This window comes from Musca domestica, unplaced genomic scaffold, assembly GCF_030504385.1.
Source record: "Musca domestica strain aabys unplaced genomic scaffold, Musca_domestica.polishedcontigs.V.1.1 2, whole genome shotgun sequence".
Taxonomy (NCBI): domain Eukaryota; kingdom Metazoa; phylum Arthropoda; class Insecta; order Diptera; family Muscidae; genus Musca; species Musca domestica.
In genome coordinates, this window is record NW_026712249.1 from 260,830 (window position 1) to 278,358 (window position 17,529).

The window sequence follows — 17,529 nt, forward strand, 5'->3', positions numbered from 1 at the left end:
TGTCTAAAATAGTTACGAACAGGACACACATTTTGCATATATTCATATCGCCTTGTGGTGCTGCAGTTGTGCCACTGACTGCTCGGAGAACACCCTTTTTCAATGTTTGTTTCCCTGCAAAAAAAAAGTTATCTATGAAAAAAGTTGAATTGTTTCTGCTTATAGCTAAAAATAAATAATTTAAAAAAAGAAAACCCTAATTTCTTTGATGAAAAAAAACCAGACTTATCAAATTAGAATGGTAGGAACACATCTCATTTTGAAACTTAAAGCTGTCATGGACAATTATAGAAAATGCATAGCTGGATATTATTATTTGAAAAGAGGATACATTGAATTAATGCTCTTTACAGCCGGGCTGAATAGGGTGAACAGATGCAGCAATCGTTTTCTTATATTTACTGTCGAGAAATGTTTCAAAGTTCATGCATGTCTACGTCTTATGAACTAAATATGCATACCTATATCTGAACATCAGAATTGTGAAACATTTTGGATATTGTACAGACTCTTTTCACATGGTCGCCAGTTCGTATTATCCTCAGCAGACAAAACGTATACCCTTTATTTCAAATCGAATCGAATCTTCTATAATTTGCAGTAGATATGCGACGATCCGAATGTTTCACAGTGGCAAGCAAGCAGACATACCGACATATGTACACATGAATACCAATATAGGTATGTACATTTGTTATTTCAGAACATCAGGACAGGTAGTCTCATCTCGTTCGCCATCTGAAAGTGAATTGGCCTCAAAAACACTTGTGCTTCGATAACATCACAAAATTCAGGTAGAAAACAGCAACGCCCTGGCCATAACGGATGGAACATTGTTGAAAATTGCATAAAGTGTCAGTTTGTGTTACGACAACTGTCAATATCGTCAAATATGCATTGTGTACTCGTGTGTGCAGATGTGAATGGTGTCTGTATTTTGAGAAATTCCGGGGCGTTTTTGGATGTTTCAAAATCTGTCTGCACCATTAGATTGGAGAGTATCATTTATTTACTGGTATGTTCATTTGTATGTTGGCGTCATTCTGGATTCGGTTGCGTTTTCAAAGGAAATGACCTTCAAGCTTAGAGTTTGCTTTGTCTTTGGTGTAGGAAACGCTCAAACTTCGAATGTTGAATAGAGATATGTTGAACACATGTTGGCAACACCAAACACCCCTTTGCAGACTGAAATGCCTTGCTGCATGATTGCAGGCTTCGATGGACTTGTTGGTTGTTCATTTATCTGAAAAGTGAGTAGCTCCATAAGCGCCTGCGCAATAGAACAAACTTAAACTACACACCAAAAATATGTAAATAACACGTGTTTTATTTACATGAAGTACATCATGCATGCCGCATACCGAAAATCCCCCAAACGCAACATGTCCCAACATGTTTGCTTAGATCTATAAAATATTCTAATCCCAGTTGTCATCAGCTGTAGTTTCTTTTCATTCAGTTGTTCGAGAAGCAAATGTAACTCCTTGGTAGCACAGCAGCGAGAGTTTGATGTTCGATGTTATACAAAGAAACCGGTTCATTCAAAACATGTTTGCCACATATCGTTTCGAACCACTGTTGCCAATCCAAAAATACAATAGAAGATTGGGGAAATAATTACCCGCCATGCTACTGGACAATGGTAAGCATGTCTCGAGTGAGCAGTTGCTCCATTGTAACCGCCGGTGTATTAATTAACCTTTTGGCTAATTGTCTTGAGGTATTCATTCTGCCACACCCTTTAAGAGTCTGCTGTTTTAATGCGCTACTTGTAGGCATATACCGTTAAACTGTATCATACCCTTTCGAACTTCTGTTAAAAACATTACAATGTTGCATGAGGCAAATAGAAGAATGCGAACACTGCCGCTGCCAGCACAATGCCCCCTCTGCAACGTTTTCTTGTTTTTGTGTTTGGTTTGATGACTAACAGCCAACCAACAATGGTTCGAAGCCAACAGAATGATATGTAATAACAGAATACGGCGATGATGATGTTTAGTATCATTGAATCCTCCGAGTTGGAAGGTTGTGTGCGGGTGGTCGTAAAAAGTGTCTAGAAACAAACCGCTAACGAAACATAAATATGTGCCCAGTGATGTTCGTAAATCAAAGCAATGTCTGATTAGTAGTGTCAACGTCAATAAATTCCCCACGTCATAACAAACGGCTTAAAATAACACCCATAACAATTGTGATATTTGCAAATTACCTAGTGCACATTAAGAAAAATCGAAATAATATCCAAAATATTCTGAAAAGTTCAAAGGGTGCAAGTAAAAATGAATATTGAAATAATACAATTGCAATGCCTCATCGCCATCGGTTTATTCGGATTTGTATTAGCCCAGGCTGTCGATGCTAAGGATCTATTCAGATGCCGCCAAAGTTGCTATCACAAGGTAGGTCACACATCTCTTCCCAGCCTCGTGTAGCCCTCTGGAGAGAAGGCAGCACTGCGATTTAAATCGCAAGACACGGCACATCACATCGGCACAAATAACACACGAATACCAGGATTATATGCACCATTGTCTCCGAAGTAATAGTTCATAAGCCTGGAATGATAAGCGCGCTCTTGCAACGGTCACATTCCGCCGCACTCCGGCCATTGCCCATACATCCTGGGTATGCGAAATCTGATTACGATCTGCACGTGACTTTGGTCATTTTTTGGGCCCGTCACAAACTTGGTAACATCAGCCAAAGGGTGAATGTGCAGAACACTCCTTCCTCTCCACGTTTGCTAATCGAAATCAATGATTTAACTTACAACTTTGTGTCATCGTTTGCGTGCTTTGCACGAAGTAGAGAATGAAATGCCGTCGCAAAATGGCACAAGTAAAACGGGCCAAGCAAAAAAAAAAAGAAAACGAAAGCAATAAAAACTGTCATAAACCTCTTTTATTTTTGCCTATGCAAGGCTCTACGACGACGAGACGATATTTACGTATGCGGAATCCCGTAGAAAAGAATTTGCTAGTTTTCTTGGCAATAGGCTCTACCTACAAACATAAATCTGTTTTGCACTCGCGTTGAGCGTCCAATAAGCATAATACAGTTGTTATCCAGTTCATCCGGAAAATTAGTGCACCGCACTGCACCGAAAGTGTATTCGCCGCGCCAAGAAGTTTTGTTGCAGAAAAGGTTTGTGTTTTGTGCCCTGTTGAGGCAATCGCCATCATCTGAAGTCGATTTGGCGAATTTCGAAAGTTCACCAACAAACTAGAGACTGCCAGTGAAAAGCGTGGGTTTTTCTTTCTTGTGAGGATTATTCGTTATTGTTTGCGTACGGCGATTATTATTTGTGTGCCATCATAGACCCCCATTCTTTCACCGACCATAATGAAGCCACTCTGCACTACGCAAATTGCAATTTCCATTGGCACGACAGGTTTTATGGGCTGAAAACCAGATCTGCTGTAAGCCAGCTAGTAGGCAAGCGTTTACGAACGAACGACCAGTTCAGGCTCAGTGGATAGATGGGTAATGGCAAAACCAACATCACGAATGCAATTTTCCTCTCCGCTGGTGATCGCTTTTTGTTTGACTAGGCTGCCCGTCCATTTCATCGCAATGCCATCCCGTTCCTTGTTAAACGAACATGCAAGTATGCAATTCTTGAAATTGATTTGTCGGCGTAGTACGGACGGAGTAGATTTCAAATTGGAACGCCATAATGATTCGGTGCACGTGTGTGCGTCAATCTGTTCGCATCTGTGCGATTGCCGATACGATCTGATTTTAATTAAAAAACAAATCACTCGACATTGATGGACAGCAGCTGTGTACCATGTCTTTTGGTTGCCTTCCGAGGAAAGTTGGACGCTCATTATTTACGAGCTTCTTAACTGCAAATCCCAAAGGTCAGAGCGAGCAACAAATGGTCAAAGCGACAAATAATTTGCTTTTTATTACCCTTCGTTTGGTAGGGGCCGAAATTTGATTGCTCTTGTTCGATGTTTCTTTTGTGGCTGCTAATTAGTGGCCATAAATTTTGCGGTCATAAATTATTCCCTGTGTCTGTGAGTGGTTAGATTGCCTCACAAGCATTCGACCTCTACCACGTCTTTGTCAGAATTTGAGTTAATGACACTTATGACTGAGAGACAGCCGAAACTGTATAGGAGCCCAAAAATGATCTTCCGTTTACTGTATCCCGATTCGATTACTGTGGGTTCTGGTATGCCTTATCGGCTTTGAACCGTTTGCACGAACACCTAAGCAAATATTGTAGAGCTTTTATTAATAATGATACCCGTATTTGTTTTGTGTTGCCCATAATAACCATTATGGGTCTGTATGGCTGCTTTGCTGATGTTGGAACGCCAACCCATCCGTCCAGACCTAGGCATGTAGACAGACGTGTATAAGCAATAAGCATAGTAGTTTATCATAATACTAATAATAAGAAGCCGTTCGGCAGTGGGAGAGTATCAGTATACATACACGTTTATGTAAGCCTATCTGTCTGTCTGTCTGTCTGTCTGTCTCACTGTTTGCTTTTCACTTATTTCTCCGTTTTCTCGAACCGATATTTGGAGCCGATGGACGGCGATAATCAATATACAATAATATGGCACAGATACATGTACTGGCATTGTGTGCTCTAATCGTACGTTTTGTATTAGACGCATCGAAATAATTCCGCTTTGTTATTATTTCTTGTATGTTTGTCATGTACGTGTTACGAATTGTAATGAAACCATATCTAAATAATCGACGGCATATCTCGCCTCCGACTTTTTAAAAAACATTGTGAAGTATATCAGCATCGACCAGCAAGCGATTGTGAACGTTAGTTAATGCAACAACACTACTTTCCCCCGCTGCACATCTGTGCCCCAACACGTTCCTCCGCCTACTTCATAACTCAGTGACTTTGGCCGTTTAGTCACGGCACAAAAAGAACTTGGAAATGCGAAAGTTGCCACTTGGCAATTCGATGGTAGTTTGTGTGAAGTGCAAGTGAAGTAAATTGGCTTGGGCCCGGTTCGCAACGTAGGGTTCATTTGTTGACTGGTCTCTTTTGATTACCTTAGAGTTTTCCTCATTTCCGATGTTTATGTGGGCGGCGGAATCCAAGTGTCACCGCCTTTTGGAAAAGGGATTAGTTATCCATCAAACTGGCGGAAAGTTGTGTTTGCAACACAAATGTCCAAAACAGTGGTCAACAATAGTTAAAGCACAATGATAACGTATCGTTGACTTGTGCATACAATCATACACACATCAGTTCAATGCGGGTACATTTATGAAAGCGGCTGTCGAATAGAACTAGCGATTTTGCAACGTCAATGAAAACAATCACTAAGCAAGGCAAAGTCTGCCCAAGGATACCTAAAATATCGTTGGCGATTTGATTTCAATTTCAACAAAAACATAATTATTTTCTTCATAACTTTTCACTACATTAATAGATCAGCAATTACAGTGCACCACCGGGTAGGGCATGGAAAACAATTAACATTTTTTCCACTGCTTCGGTATCGTGAAAAATGTTTCAACAACGAATGCTTTAAGTTTTGTTGTGCTTTTATTTACAAGATTTTTTATATTGACAGATACGCTTTTAATGATAAGTAATTTTTGGTAGTCCAGGATCAAGTCATCCTGGGGTCAATTTTTTATCATGTCACGATATTGGAAATAATATGCAACCCTAATGTACATGAGTGTTGACATTAATTTTCTCTTTCCAAAGACCCAAAATGGAAAAGACTAGACAAAATGTATTGCCGAGGCATGTTAATATAAAAACCTCAATCTCAGAAACGAATGACATATAAAAGTTTAAAAAATCCAAAAATGTGTTTTCAAAATTCTATTCCATAGACCTTTCCAAAAATGTGCATAAGGCGGTTAAAATCAATTAACATTAGTAACCATGTTGTTATGATATCATAACAACAGAGGTATTTTCACAGGGTTGCTCTTCCTTGCCCTATCTTCATACTTCCATGTATTTGATCTTTCTTTACATTTCTCAGTAAATACAAAAATGTAGTCTCTATATTTGGAATCGGGAGTAGATGCGAGAAGATAAATAGATTGTTCTTCGAAAGAAATGGGTTCTTTTTTGAGATATCCTGAGAGTTCCATAATTTATATATGCGCTTTTTTAGTAGTATTTTTTTACGACAATTATTGCATATCCAGTATCGGGAATCGAAGAAAACACAATACCAGTGGGACTCGAGTTCAAAACCCTTGGCTTTGTAGTCGGACGCACACCTCGTGCCGCCTTTACGCATTTCTTGTTATTGAGAAAAAAATAAATTTTGTTTTGCATTTTTTTAAGAAATAACCAATTACTTTCAACCTACTGGTACTGCAGCAGGTTATGGTTCTTAACGTTTCGCCGAGTCGTTTTCCAGCTATTTCTTTTTTACAGGCAAATATCATTGTTGTCCGGTCCTCCTAATTGGCTTTACTACACCGTGCGAAAGCTCAGCAGAATGCTTTGCAAGAGTCAGTCGGAACAGAGCTGCTCGCAGAGGGCCAACAGCCAAATAAAAAATTGAAACATTACGACTTATCAAGTCATTAATTACAAAGCCATATTTTAAAATAATAACGACAACAAAGCCAAAACGACAGATACAAAACAATTTACCCTTGTAAATGATAAAACGAAAATAACAACGAGACTACTTTAAATGAGTGGCATGGCAGGGCAAATGATTAATTTTCTGCGCAAAAGGCAATTTCAGCATTTCGCTCGAGGGATATTTCATTTTCCACAAACAAGCCGTAGCCGAGCATTAAAAACCAACACCAGCAACAACAAGCAGAAACAAAGAGATGACGGCACCATAAATTTCTTCGATTAGGAGTGAATGCTGAGAACGGTAGTAAATACAGGAGCGGTGCTGGGCATAGATGCCATTGTGCACAGAATTTAGGGATGATGCTGATGATGATGACGGTTGATATCTGCCAAAAATGGAAAAGAGCGTTTTCATGAATGGAGCATTGTTGTGCTTCAGAAAGAGGTTACATTTCATTGTGTCTTCGAAACTTCTTACGTTACGACCAATATGAGAGAAATCAAGCGTTCGTTGACAATCCCAAAATTCCCTCCATTGATGTCCTGGAACACCCGGCAAACGCACGGCTGCCTCTTTGTTCACAATAAAATAATGACAAAACCAGTTTCGTTTGTTTGTTTGTCTGTCACCTTTTCACTGGAGTTTTGCTTCTTTTTGGGTTGCGCGTCCGTCCCGACCAACAATTGGTTATAGAAATCATGGACGTTGCTCTGCGGAAATAAAGACAATAAATTAAAAACGCAACCAGAAATCCTGAAGAGAAACCAGAGATAATAGCTTGGTCAGTGAGAGATCACTGCGGTAGGTCGGGTCGTCTTGTAGATCGTGTCATATTTTCTTAATTATCGGGAAAACAATTGAATTTAAGAAGAATTTAGGAAGACTTATTTTCCTTGGAACAATTCCCTTTTCCTCACTCAGGGGAGGGAGTGCCATTGATTAAAAATATATTGAGATATTGCATCACATTCCAGCCAAATACATATAAACAAAACATCAGCGATACAAGCGCACAACAAATGGATACTTAAGCCATTGGGAGCATGTACGCCATGCCCATGCCCATCAAGATGAAGTGATGTGATAAGCTATGCAAATGTTTGCTCTCGACCAATTAAGTGGCTAAAGAATATGTCGTCCACATTAACATATTCTCGAATATAAATAAATAAAAATATTATTCTTTTGTCTAAAATGCCCTTAGGCGGGGTGAGCAGGGCCGGTATCGCAACCAGGCAAACTGCGGCATTGGTGCCGAAAATAAGCGTTTTTCGTTCAAATATCCAAAACATGGAATGCGTGAAGCTCACCAGTGTGCTCCCATTCCAATCTCCGTGATTGAGTGTGTCTGTGTGTGTTTGGAATTTTGTTAAAAATAGGTCTATTCATCTTGAATTATGCTTTGTTGGTAGCGATGGCGAGGTGGTGGGTGGTCATTATGCCTCCCATGCTTCACTTCAGCTGGCAAACTACTTAGCAGCTGGTGTCAGTCGATCTTATCGGCTGATATAGTATATTGAAGCGAACGGATCGAAAAGGTTACGACAACATGATTTATTTGGCATTTATTTCTTTTCTCATTTCAGTTCGTCCAAGATTGGCATCACTGCATGGATTTTGAGGATTGTAAAAGCGTAAGTATATGCCCACAACTAAACGATGTATTAATGTATGTGTTTGTAGCTCCTTCACCTTGTCACAGTATAAACAACAAAGCACACCTCTTTGTAACCCGCTCTATGGATAATCTAGAAAGCATGATATCCAAGATCCCAAAACACGTCTAATTCTTCTAACACGTACTTGTTGGTGGTTTTCATTTTCAAATCCAAATCAAAGTCTGATAGGTCCTGAGCATATATATGCCTTAAAAGAGGGCCAAACGTTTTACAAAATTGGGATTAACTTTAATTTCTCTGGGTCTTTACCAAATCTTAGCTCATTGACATGACATTTTCAACTCAACAAACAAAGAGAGAGAGAGAGAGAGAGAGATAGATAGGAACTCGGCCACACACTTTAGAAATGTATTACAATTTAGCATTGCAGCGAAAAAGTATGAAGAACCTGCACATAGATTCAGGTCAATCGAAAATTTATCGATGAAATCGAAAAAAAGCTTTTGCATTGCTGAGTTGGCAGCCACGGGCAATGCAAAGGACGAACGGCACAGCGGAGTCACATTTGTTTAATGGCAAGGAAAAGCAGTCATGCTAACTGTGCCCAATAGAGAAACAGGAAAGACTTTTGCTGGCACAAACAAACAAAAGGAAGCTATAAACTACCTTTTTTAGGCATTCCTCTGATTGTGTTTTGTTTCTATTTCCGTTTCAAGCCCAGGCCGAGAGAATAGTTTTGTACATTTTTTTTTTTGAGTGCGCCAGGCCATCCAACAGCGTCTTATGAGTTGGCCACACCGGCTCCAAGATAGACATCAGTGACAATAGACATCAATTTTTGGTCGCTTCATATGTTCTTTCCGCCCTTCCCAATATCGATCTAAAAAAGCAAGGGAGCATTTAGCGAAATCATGGACGGACGTCATTTGATGGCTGAACCGTGTGGGCTTCGGCTTAATTTAGCAAGCAGCAAATAGCTACGTGCGTCCAAATATTTACCGGTCTTCGTCCGTGCGAGTGGTCATCGAGCGTATCTAGTCCCTTTACATTCAATGTGCCCACTGGTACTCTCAGTACGCGTGACTTTCCCAATGGAAGTTGATTAAATTATTGGGATTGCAATGTTTGCCAGTCCTTAATCGAAAGTATATGTATATTTGTGAAAAGGAGATAAAATGATTTGTAGTTCAGCTATACCCTGTCACACAAAGCAAATATTTACGTTCATTTTCTGAAAACTGTACCCCTCAATGCTCAAGGGGCGGCGAATTCAACGCACCAGACTCTGTGACGGGAATTTTAATCAGTTTTTATTTCCAACGAACCTTTCCAACCATCGAAGTATTTACACAAGGCATCATTGTTTTTAATAAACGCACATTCATATCTGAGGGCACCCCAGCCCAAATACGCATTTCACATGGGTGGTGTAAAACAAATATCAGTTTTATTATCAGCTCCGCTCTGACAGACAGATTGGTCGATTGGTGTACGTGTGTCAATATTTGCATTCGATAGTTCAACCAGTGCCTGGAGCACCCCTTTGGGAAGCAATAAATTCCTAACAGATCCATTATCGCAGATAGAGGAACATTAAAGACGAATATAAACAAAAAAAAAAAAAAAATTAACGAACAATTACAAGCGAACACCAACGAACAGCTCATTTCCTCGCTGTGCTGTACTACGGCCCCTTGATTTTTTTCGTTTCATTATTTCCAAACTATTTCATTTTGCTCCTGATGATGGATCTCTCGTTTATTTTGATGTTCGTTTGGCTGTTGGGTAAACAAATTTGTCACAGGCAGAGAATATTCGATGCCAACATCTTCCTCGGCGTTCTGGGAAAAAAACTCATTACGGGGCACTTATTATTTTCAAGTGTTACACGATTCTTGATACCCACGCTCCTCTTGCCTTGAAGGCTAGGGGCAGGGAATGCCAGACTGATTTATCGCTCCTGCTACATGCTGCCGAATTTTTGTTCACATTCAAATCCACCATACATATGTTCGCAAGATGTATAGGATTTGACTGTAAGATTGGAATACCAAGAGTATTGTCTCGTCCCTTGTATTCGGTAATGAGTTTCCAAAAAAGGCATTGTCCAAATGGGGGGAAAATATACTTCCCTGAGTTGTACGCGCCAGATAACAATATATGTTGTTTGGTGTTTTTCTAGAATCTTACCAAAATCTGCCTCTTTATTGTGTCATATCCTGCGTTGCCGTACCTCACAAATGCAAGTGTACCTATTTACATGGGCATGCATTCTTAGGATGTAGAGAGTAGCGTTGACGTGTAATATGACACCTTGCACGTCATTAAATATTTGGTCTATTTGAGCAAATCCGTAGCCAAACAAGACAAACACCATGCACTGAAGAATATTTAGTTCGAATTACAAACTGACAAATTGCCAGACACTGTTGTAACGTTAGACCCGTAAAGATTTGCTGTTCTCATGCTTGTCGAAAAAGATACAAATTTACCAAAAGTAAACAGAAGCGCTGAGAATTTCGAATCACTGCTACACTGCGGTCATCAACGGCAGAACAGTTTTGGATTTCCAAAAAAAAAAAAACAAAAAAGCAATCTGACTCGTGAAAATGTTCCATTTTTGTAACGACAAGAAAAACTACTTAAATTTTATGGGTCATCAGAAACCATACTTGTCGGTGACATCGTCGCCCAACGTATGCAGAATGAAGGGGAAACCAATTGCTTTAATGCCGTGGACAGACGAAACAGACAGTCTATGGGATTGAATACGTCCAGAGCTACGCGTACGTAATAGCTGATGCTATGGTTGCATGTAGTAATAATTTTCAAAATGAAAAGAGAAGCACATGTTTCAACTTTAGTGATAGTGCCGATACTCATCAGAAGACACAAGTATGTCATAAACGTAAAGCAATTGACTTTGATTCCTCCTCAAGCATATGGAAAACTTCGAACGGGAAAATCCAGGAATATAAAACATATTTGGTCTTTGGGGAAGTTGTCATTTCTGAATAGCCTACACAAGTACTGTCAGTGTTTTAGACTAGCCATTGGACGTTACCACCATTAGCTTGATCCAATATTTAGCCTTCCCCTCCGTTGTGTAAAAAAAAATATCTTTATCAATTAAAGAGCACATTGATGTGGGAATATATACAGAATAGAAAACACATATATCTATTTGCTTAATAGTACACCCCTCCCCCAAATGTATCAGCATGTTAATTATTAGAAAACACGAACAGATCCCCATCAAATTTGCATAAATTATTAGGACCTACTGAGCAGCCAACCGCATAGGCAGTGGGGGACTGAATCCAAATTTGAAAGCATTTCAAATGCTGTGGTCTTTACAAGGCTGATGATTTTTTGTACGCCTTTTGTTCTTGTAATGGGCGCAAAGAAGACAGCGACAATACATTCTGCAAAGTATGTGCTGACGTCTGGAACAGGCTATCAAATTAACTATGAGATTTGTCGCATGTCTTACAAACCAGTCGAGGATGCTTGCTGATGGTTATGTCGCCACAGTTGTCGTTGTCGGTTGTCGGTCTTCGTTCGTTTCATAGAATGACTATGTCATATTGATGTTTAGTGTTGTTGTTGCTGTTATTTATGTTTCAATAGATTAGCATGTCCGTGTTGTTGATTTTTTTAAACAATTCTGTGCATTATATATTTGTGCGTAAGTGAGTGTGTGTGTGTATTTGTCAGTGGACGCAATTTTCACGAATTTGGTATTTTTTTAATTTTTTATTAGAGGCACCAAACAATTGTTTTTGTTTTTGTTTTTGCATACAGCATTATTGAATCTTCCCCATGCCCAGTCCTTTTGGCACTACCCGCTCCCATAAATTGTATGTATGTGTATGTTTTCCTGTAAATATTGAATGCCTTCATCTATTTTACAGAACTTTCATTTTGGAAAAAAACTTTTTAAACCGAAATTCCATTCTTCTTTTTACGTTACAGATGTGCATCACACCACCAAATATCAATAGTTATATCCCAGAAGCGTTCAGTTTTCTGGTGAGTGTCAATTTAAATTTACCGAAATCGAGTAGTCTTGTCTAAATTTCATTGGTCAATTAACTAGAGCGAAACGCATTTCCGCACCCTTCCCTGCAAAGCTTCCGGATCAACATAATAGCTTACATCATTTTTGGGGAATAGATTTTGAAACTGTTCAAATTCGAACGGCAATACTTACATCATTTGCGAGGTGTTTTGCTTCACATATTATCCCAATCATTTATTCTCTCTCAGACACAATCTATTCGGAGTGCATCAGTCTTGGAGACGATATTGCCCTCAACTGTGACGATTTCCATACAGGAAAGCGCACTGAAGTTTTAATATTCAACACGACAACTGTTGCCACAGCGTAGAACAGCGTTTTTGAAGTTTCCACAGATGATACTCTGACGAAGCAGAGGCTACATTTGTTGAAGAGAACAGCTAGAGCCGGCCAACCACCTAAGCATTTTTAATATGTGCGTCTGTGTGTGTGTGGGTACATCATATAGCTACAAACAAACACGAAAATTTAGGGGGTTCGACCAACGTCGCCAGCTAAGCAAGATGGTGGTTTAATCCATTTGGGTTTTTATGTCGCATCGAGTGTTCAGAGATTTTCAAATTATGCGCATTTTCAATGGCGACATCTTCTACTTCAAGTCGAGATCCAAACCCACTGGCACTGACAACATTTCGGCCAACAGCCACAAAACGCATGCATATTTATGGAAAGAACAACACACTCTGCGTCAGACACGTCAAAGTAGAAATACCAACAAACTTTCCAACACAATACCGATTTGTGTATGTCCGACCAAACCACGCTGCTTGGCATCAGGGGCGATGGAAGCAGGACTAAGTGGGTGCCATAATAGATGTGTGCTGTAGGTAAAAACAGATCCTCCTTCTTCGTATGCCGCGCCGGCTTTTTTTTTTGGGTTAGCTTAATTTATAGATTTATATGCTTTTGTAATGATGTCAATACTAACGTCCGTCGTATTGTTCTCTCTTTTATTTCCATTCCAGTGTTGGAACAACTGCGATCAGCAATTGGGCCCCTTCCCTTTGAACATTAACTCTGCGCTGCGGCAGGGTTCGCTGGTGATTACTGACATAGCCTGGGATCAAGCCATCACGAATGCTTCCAAGCAGTGCTTGGTAACTTGGGAGGTCTCCGGAGGCGGTCTAATGGGCAACCTATTGACTGATTCCTCTACTGTTGAATTATCCCTCTGGTCAGATACGGTCTATCACGTACAAGTTACGTGCAAACATAAGGTAAGTTAATATCAGCATAAAATCCATTCGCACACACACCGACACGCACACAAGAGAGCGTTTAGGCCGACGTAGGAAGACTGACCAGCACATGCTGACCTCCGCTTTGCCGATATGAATTTGGCTCATTCATTGTTAGCGCCATCTCCAGATTTATCATATTGTAGTGCGGTGCTCCCAAAACTCGACACAGAGGCTCAGATACCATTTATTGGTGTTGGTGAAAATATTCACGAAGTACGCTGTGGAAACTGAAGTAATTGACCAATTACATCAGTGTTCCTCGCCTGTTGACATTTATCGAAATTTGAAATAGAAAACTGCAATGCTAGTAGCTTTGGGGCAACTTATCCTCTTCCTTCAAGCCTGTGCTGAACTTAATTTCAAATTGCATGGCAGCATGCAATCATCGGAGGTAGATAAGTTCAGTGCCGTATGACAGCCTCAAAATGTAGGCACAGGCTAGCCATCGTTAACGCCTTTCAACAGAACTCAATTCTGTGGTATCCACGTGTATGCGTGCTCTGGACAGGAACACGCAATCATTTACTTATTCCTGAGGAGCACCGCTTTTTCTGGACAATTCAGATGGGTGCCACATGCCGGCCCCAAATGTGACGAGAACAATCTGTTAGCCGCGACAACGTTAATTGATATGTTGAACCATGTTGTTTTGATTAACGACACAAGCCATCTTGGAAGCAATACGACGCTCATTGACATGTGTTATCTTCTTTTCTCTTTTTAGGAAACGGGAGGTATGCGTCGTTCATTCAAATTGATCGTCGATACCCACAAATTGGGCGATAGATCTGCCACAAGTGTGCAGGCCATCTCAATGGACAGTCAGTTCGACAGTCAATATCTGACACCCGGCTACGGCGATGAAAATATCCCACCATCTCCCAGTGAAACAGAGTCGAGGATGCGCATTCTGAAGGATAGTTCCAAGGACTTCTTGGCCCCCTACAATCCAAGCATCGCCACTAAGACGAAAACTTGGAAGAACGCAGATCAAAGAATGACAGTTGACGACGATGTGAAGGACGGACTTAAATATCGCGATAGTGTGCTGCGTACCAAATTAGTCGGAGCACCGGCGAGTGCGGACTCGTTGAGCTTGGCGCAAAACTCTGTTATTGTCGCCCTGATGGGGTCTTCCATTTTGTTTATGGCTGTGGTAATAATTTTTTTAATGATGCGCCCAGCGCGGAAACAAGTACCTGCTGTTGCAACTGCCAATGACAAACAGGTTCTAATACACACGGAAATCCGTCCATCCCCACAGAAAGCGCAGCCAGCACCAGTGCATCGACACACACCAAGCGCACTAATAACGACATCGTTGTCGCCAGCAGACCAGAGCCCAGCGCTGCACGTATAAGCATGGGAAGATGTCGCTAATATGAACTGTAAATATATGTAAATATGATATGCGATCTTCGCGTGTAAATACATACCCAATAAGTCCAGTGTACATAGACACATGCTTCCCCATCGTTGAAGGCGAGATGCGCGTAATGCTGATGCTTGGTGGACAACTCAAAATGTTCGTGTTACCTGATAACGCCCACTCCAACGCGATTACTTTTAGCTTTTGTTGATTTATTTTAAGCGTAGCCTTCGTAGAATTCAGGATAGGTTTTGGCCCTCAGACCTCAGCGGAGGGTTGGGCCAGGACTCTGAGTGTAACTAGATAATAAGACTTCTAGTCCAGTTGGTGTGAATGTGATCGAGTGTGAGAGTCTGTTTGGCTGAGTGCGTGATTGTGGTTTTGTTTATATCTAAGGAACCTCTGCTTTGGAGGGATTTTTTTGTTCGCCACCCTGAAGTGGAGGTGATGAGGGGAGGAAACTGATTAAACTTCTTCACGTCATCGAATCTTCTTCTGCTTCTAAAATTCTAAAGTCGCTTTGCTAGTAATTTAAGCATACTCATAGTCTTCAAATAAATCAAAAGCATCTTCCAGCTATCTCAAGAAATTTGAAACCAGACAAAATAATGGTAATATCATAAGTAATTCAGGTACACATAAATATATATCCCTATTGTAAATACTGTCGTGGACAAAAGCGGCAAATTGCTTCAGTTAAAACTGTAAACTTGATTTCAAACTAGTGCTTAGTGTAACTTACAATTATCAGGAAACGGTAATCACATTCAACGAACTGTCTGCGTGTGTTCTGAAAACGACAAGCAATCATCCCCATATCAAATATTCTATACTCGCAATTCGTACTTATTTTTAGGACAGGCAAACGGACGTTTAGTCCCTCGAAGATTTAGATCGGAGCGTGGATTCGTTCGAAGACTGAGTCCTTACAGGCGACGCCATCCCTCGTAACATTTTAGAGACATTGCCAAATATGTTTTTAAGTTTGCTTTCTTGTCCGTGGTAAGCGGGTCAAAGACGAATCGCAATTTGATAAAAACGATTACAGATTACCTTTAGAAGCGTAACAGTAACTAACCATACTTGTACTTGTAATTCATGTCTCATCAGTGAAAACAAATGTAATTAGTAGTTATATTGTACCTAATCAAAATCTAAGTATAAATCAATACAAAAGTAATATTTAAATATGAAAAGAACAAATAAATGAAAAAAAAAATATAAATAAAAACAATTAAAGTAATCGGAAGATTGGTGTTTTAATTTAAAATATCGGTATCAAGGCATCTCTAGACAAAAGGACAGCACAAATTTAATCGGCAAATTGTAGGTATATATGCTGTATGGTAGTAAGCGAGTACGTGAGACCAATTTGTTTCTCGGCTGGATATCCTCAATCTGTGACGCTAAGTTATAGACATATTTTATTAGTTTGGTCATGGCAACATTATACAAGGTAATCTCATGCTATCATGTATATTTGTTTAAATAATAATTCATTGACAACTTCCAAATTTCAAAATGTAATGCACAACTTGTGTTCTGTGCCAAAAAAAAAAATGATAGTGCCTATGGTTGAGATTCCCGGCATATATATATAAATATATACATTTTTTTAGTGTATTTATATTAATACACATGTAAAAAAAACTAAGATTTATTCAATTCAATCCAGTGTTCGAAAATAAACAGCACACTAATATAATGTATCGATTCGATACACTTTAATTGTAGTGTACATGGCGGACCACTTTTTGAAAACTATTTGATGTTGGTTTTATTATAAACGCAAGGATAATGAAAAACAAGTAAAAAAGCTGTAAGTTCGGCCGGGCCGAACTTTGAATACCCTCCACCATTAGGTACAAAATTTGGCAATTTTCAAAAAAATAATAATAAAAACAAAATATTCGAATGCGAAACTTGAAAACAAAATCTGTTTATAATGTAGCTAAAATCTTCAAAATACCGAAAATAGGGAGGGGTTAAAATACTTGGACCTGCACAGACAATTTTCTGTCATAGGCTGTAGCATTCATTACGAACTTCAACTACTTAATTTGAAACAATTCCGATTAATAATGTCGCTAAAATCGTGAAATTACCGAATATCGGGAGGTACCGTTATATGGGGGCTATACGAAGACGTGGACCTGCACAGACAATCTCCTGTCATAGTATCCATTACGAACGTCAACTACTTAGTTTGATACAATTCCGTTATATGGGACATACGAAGATGTGAACCTACATGGCCTACATTAAGAACTTCAAATACCAAATTTGAAACAATTTCGGTAAATAATGTCGCTAAAATCATCAAAATACCGAATATCGGGAGGTACCATTATATGGGGGCTATACGAAGACGTAGACCTACATGGCTTATTTTCAATATCAAAAATCCTAGACATAATACACATTTGAGTAAATGTTTATCAACTTGCTTCATTTCGTTCGTACCACCACGGGGGAGTAAATATTGGACAAATACCCCCGGTCAAAAACAAATCTTCCAAAATATATTTGGACATAAGGGGGCTTCCAACGTATTGTAGTGTTATAGGGTATCACATGGTCGGCCCCGCACGACTATAGCCCCTGCTTACTTGTTTTTCATATGTATGCATTTTTTAATTAAATTAAACGTTTTGTAACGGAAATGAAA

The 17,529-nt window shown here is 39.6% G+C and overlaps 1 protein-coding gene across 7 annotated transcripts; it reads left to right on the plus strand.

The window, feature by feature from the left end:
- Positions 1-1,227: 1,227 nt before the first annotated feature.
- LOC101890170 (uncharacterized) lies at positions 1,228-16,110 on the plus strand. Of its 7 annotated transcripts, none has more exons than XM_059121525.1 (5): positions 1,991-2,402; positions 8,138-8,185; positions 12,146-12,202; positions 13,217-13,468; positions 14,217-16,110. In XM_059121525.1, exons 1-5 carry the CDS (start codon positions 2,283-2,285, stop codon positions 14,850-14,852), a joined length of 1,113 nt encoding a protein of 370 aa, XP_058977508.1. In that variant the 5' UTR covers positions 1,991-2,282; the 3' UTR covers positions 14,853-16,110. The 7 variants fall into 7 exon arrangements, with proteins under 7 accessions (XP_058977514.1, XP_058977508.1, XP_058977509.1 ...); XM_059121530.1 differs by lacking the exon at positions 1,991-2,402 and adding an exon at positions 12,270-13,128; XM_059121531.1 differs by lacking the exons at positions 1,991-2,402; positions 12,146-12,202 and adding an exon at positions 1,228-1,250.
- The last annotated feature ends 1,419 nt before the right edge of the window (positions 16,111-17,529 follow it).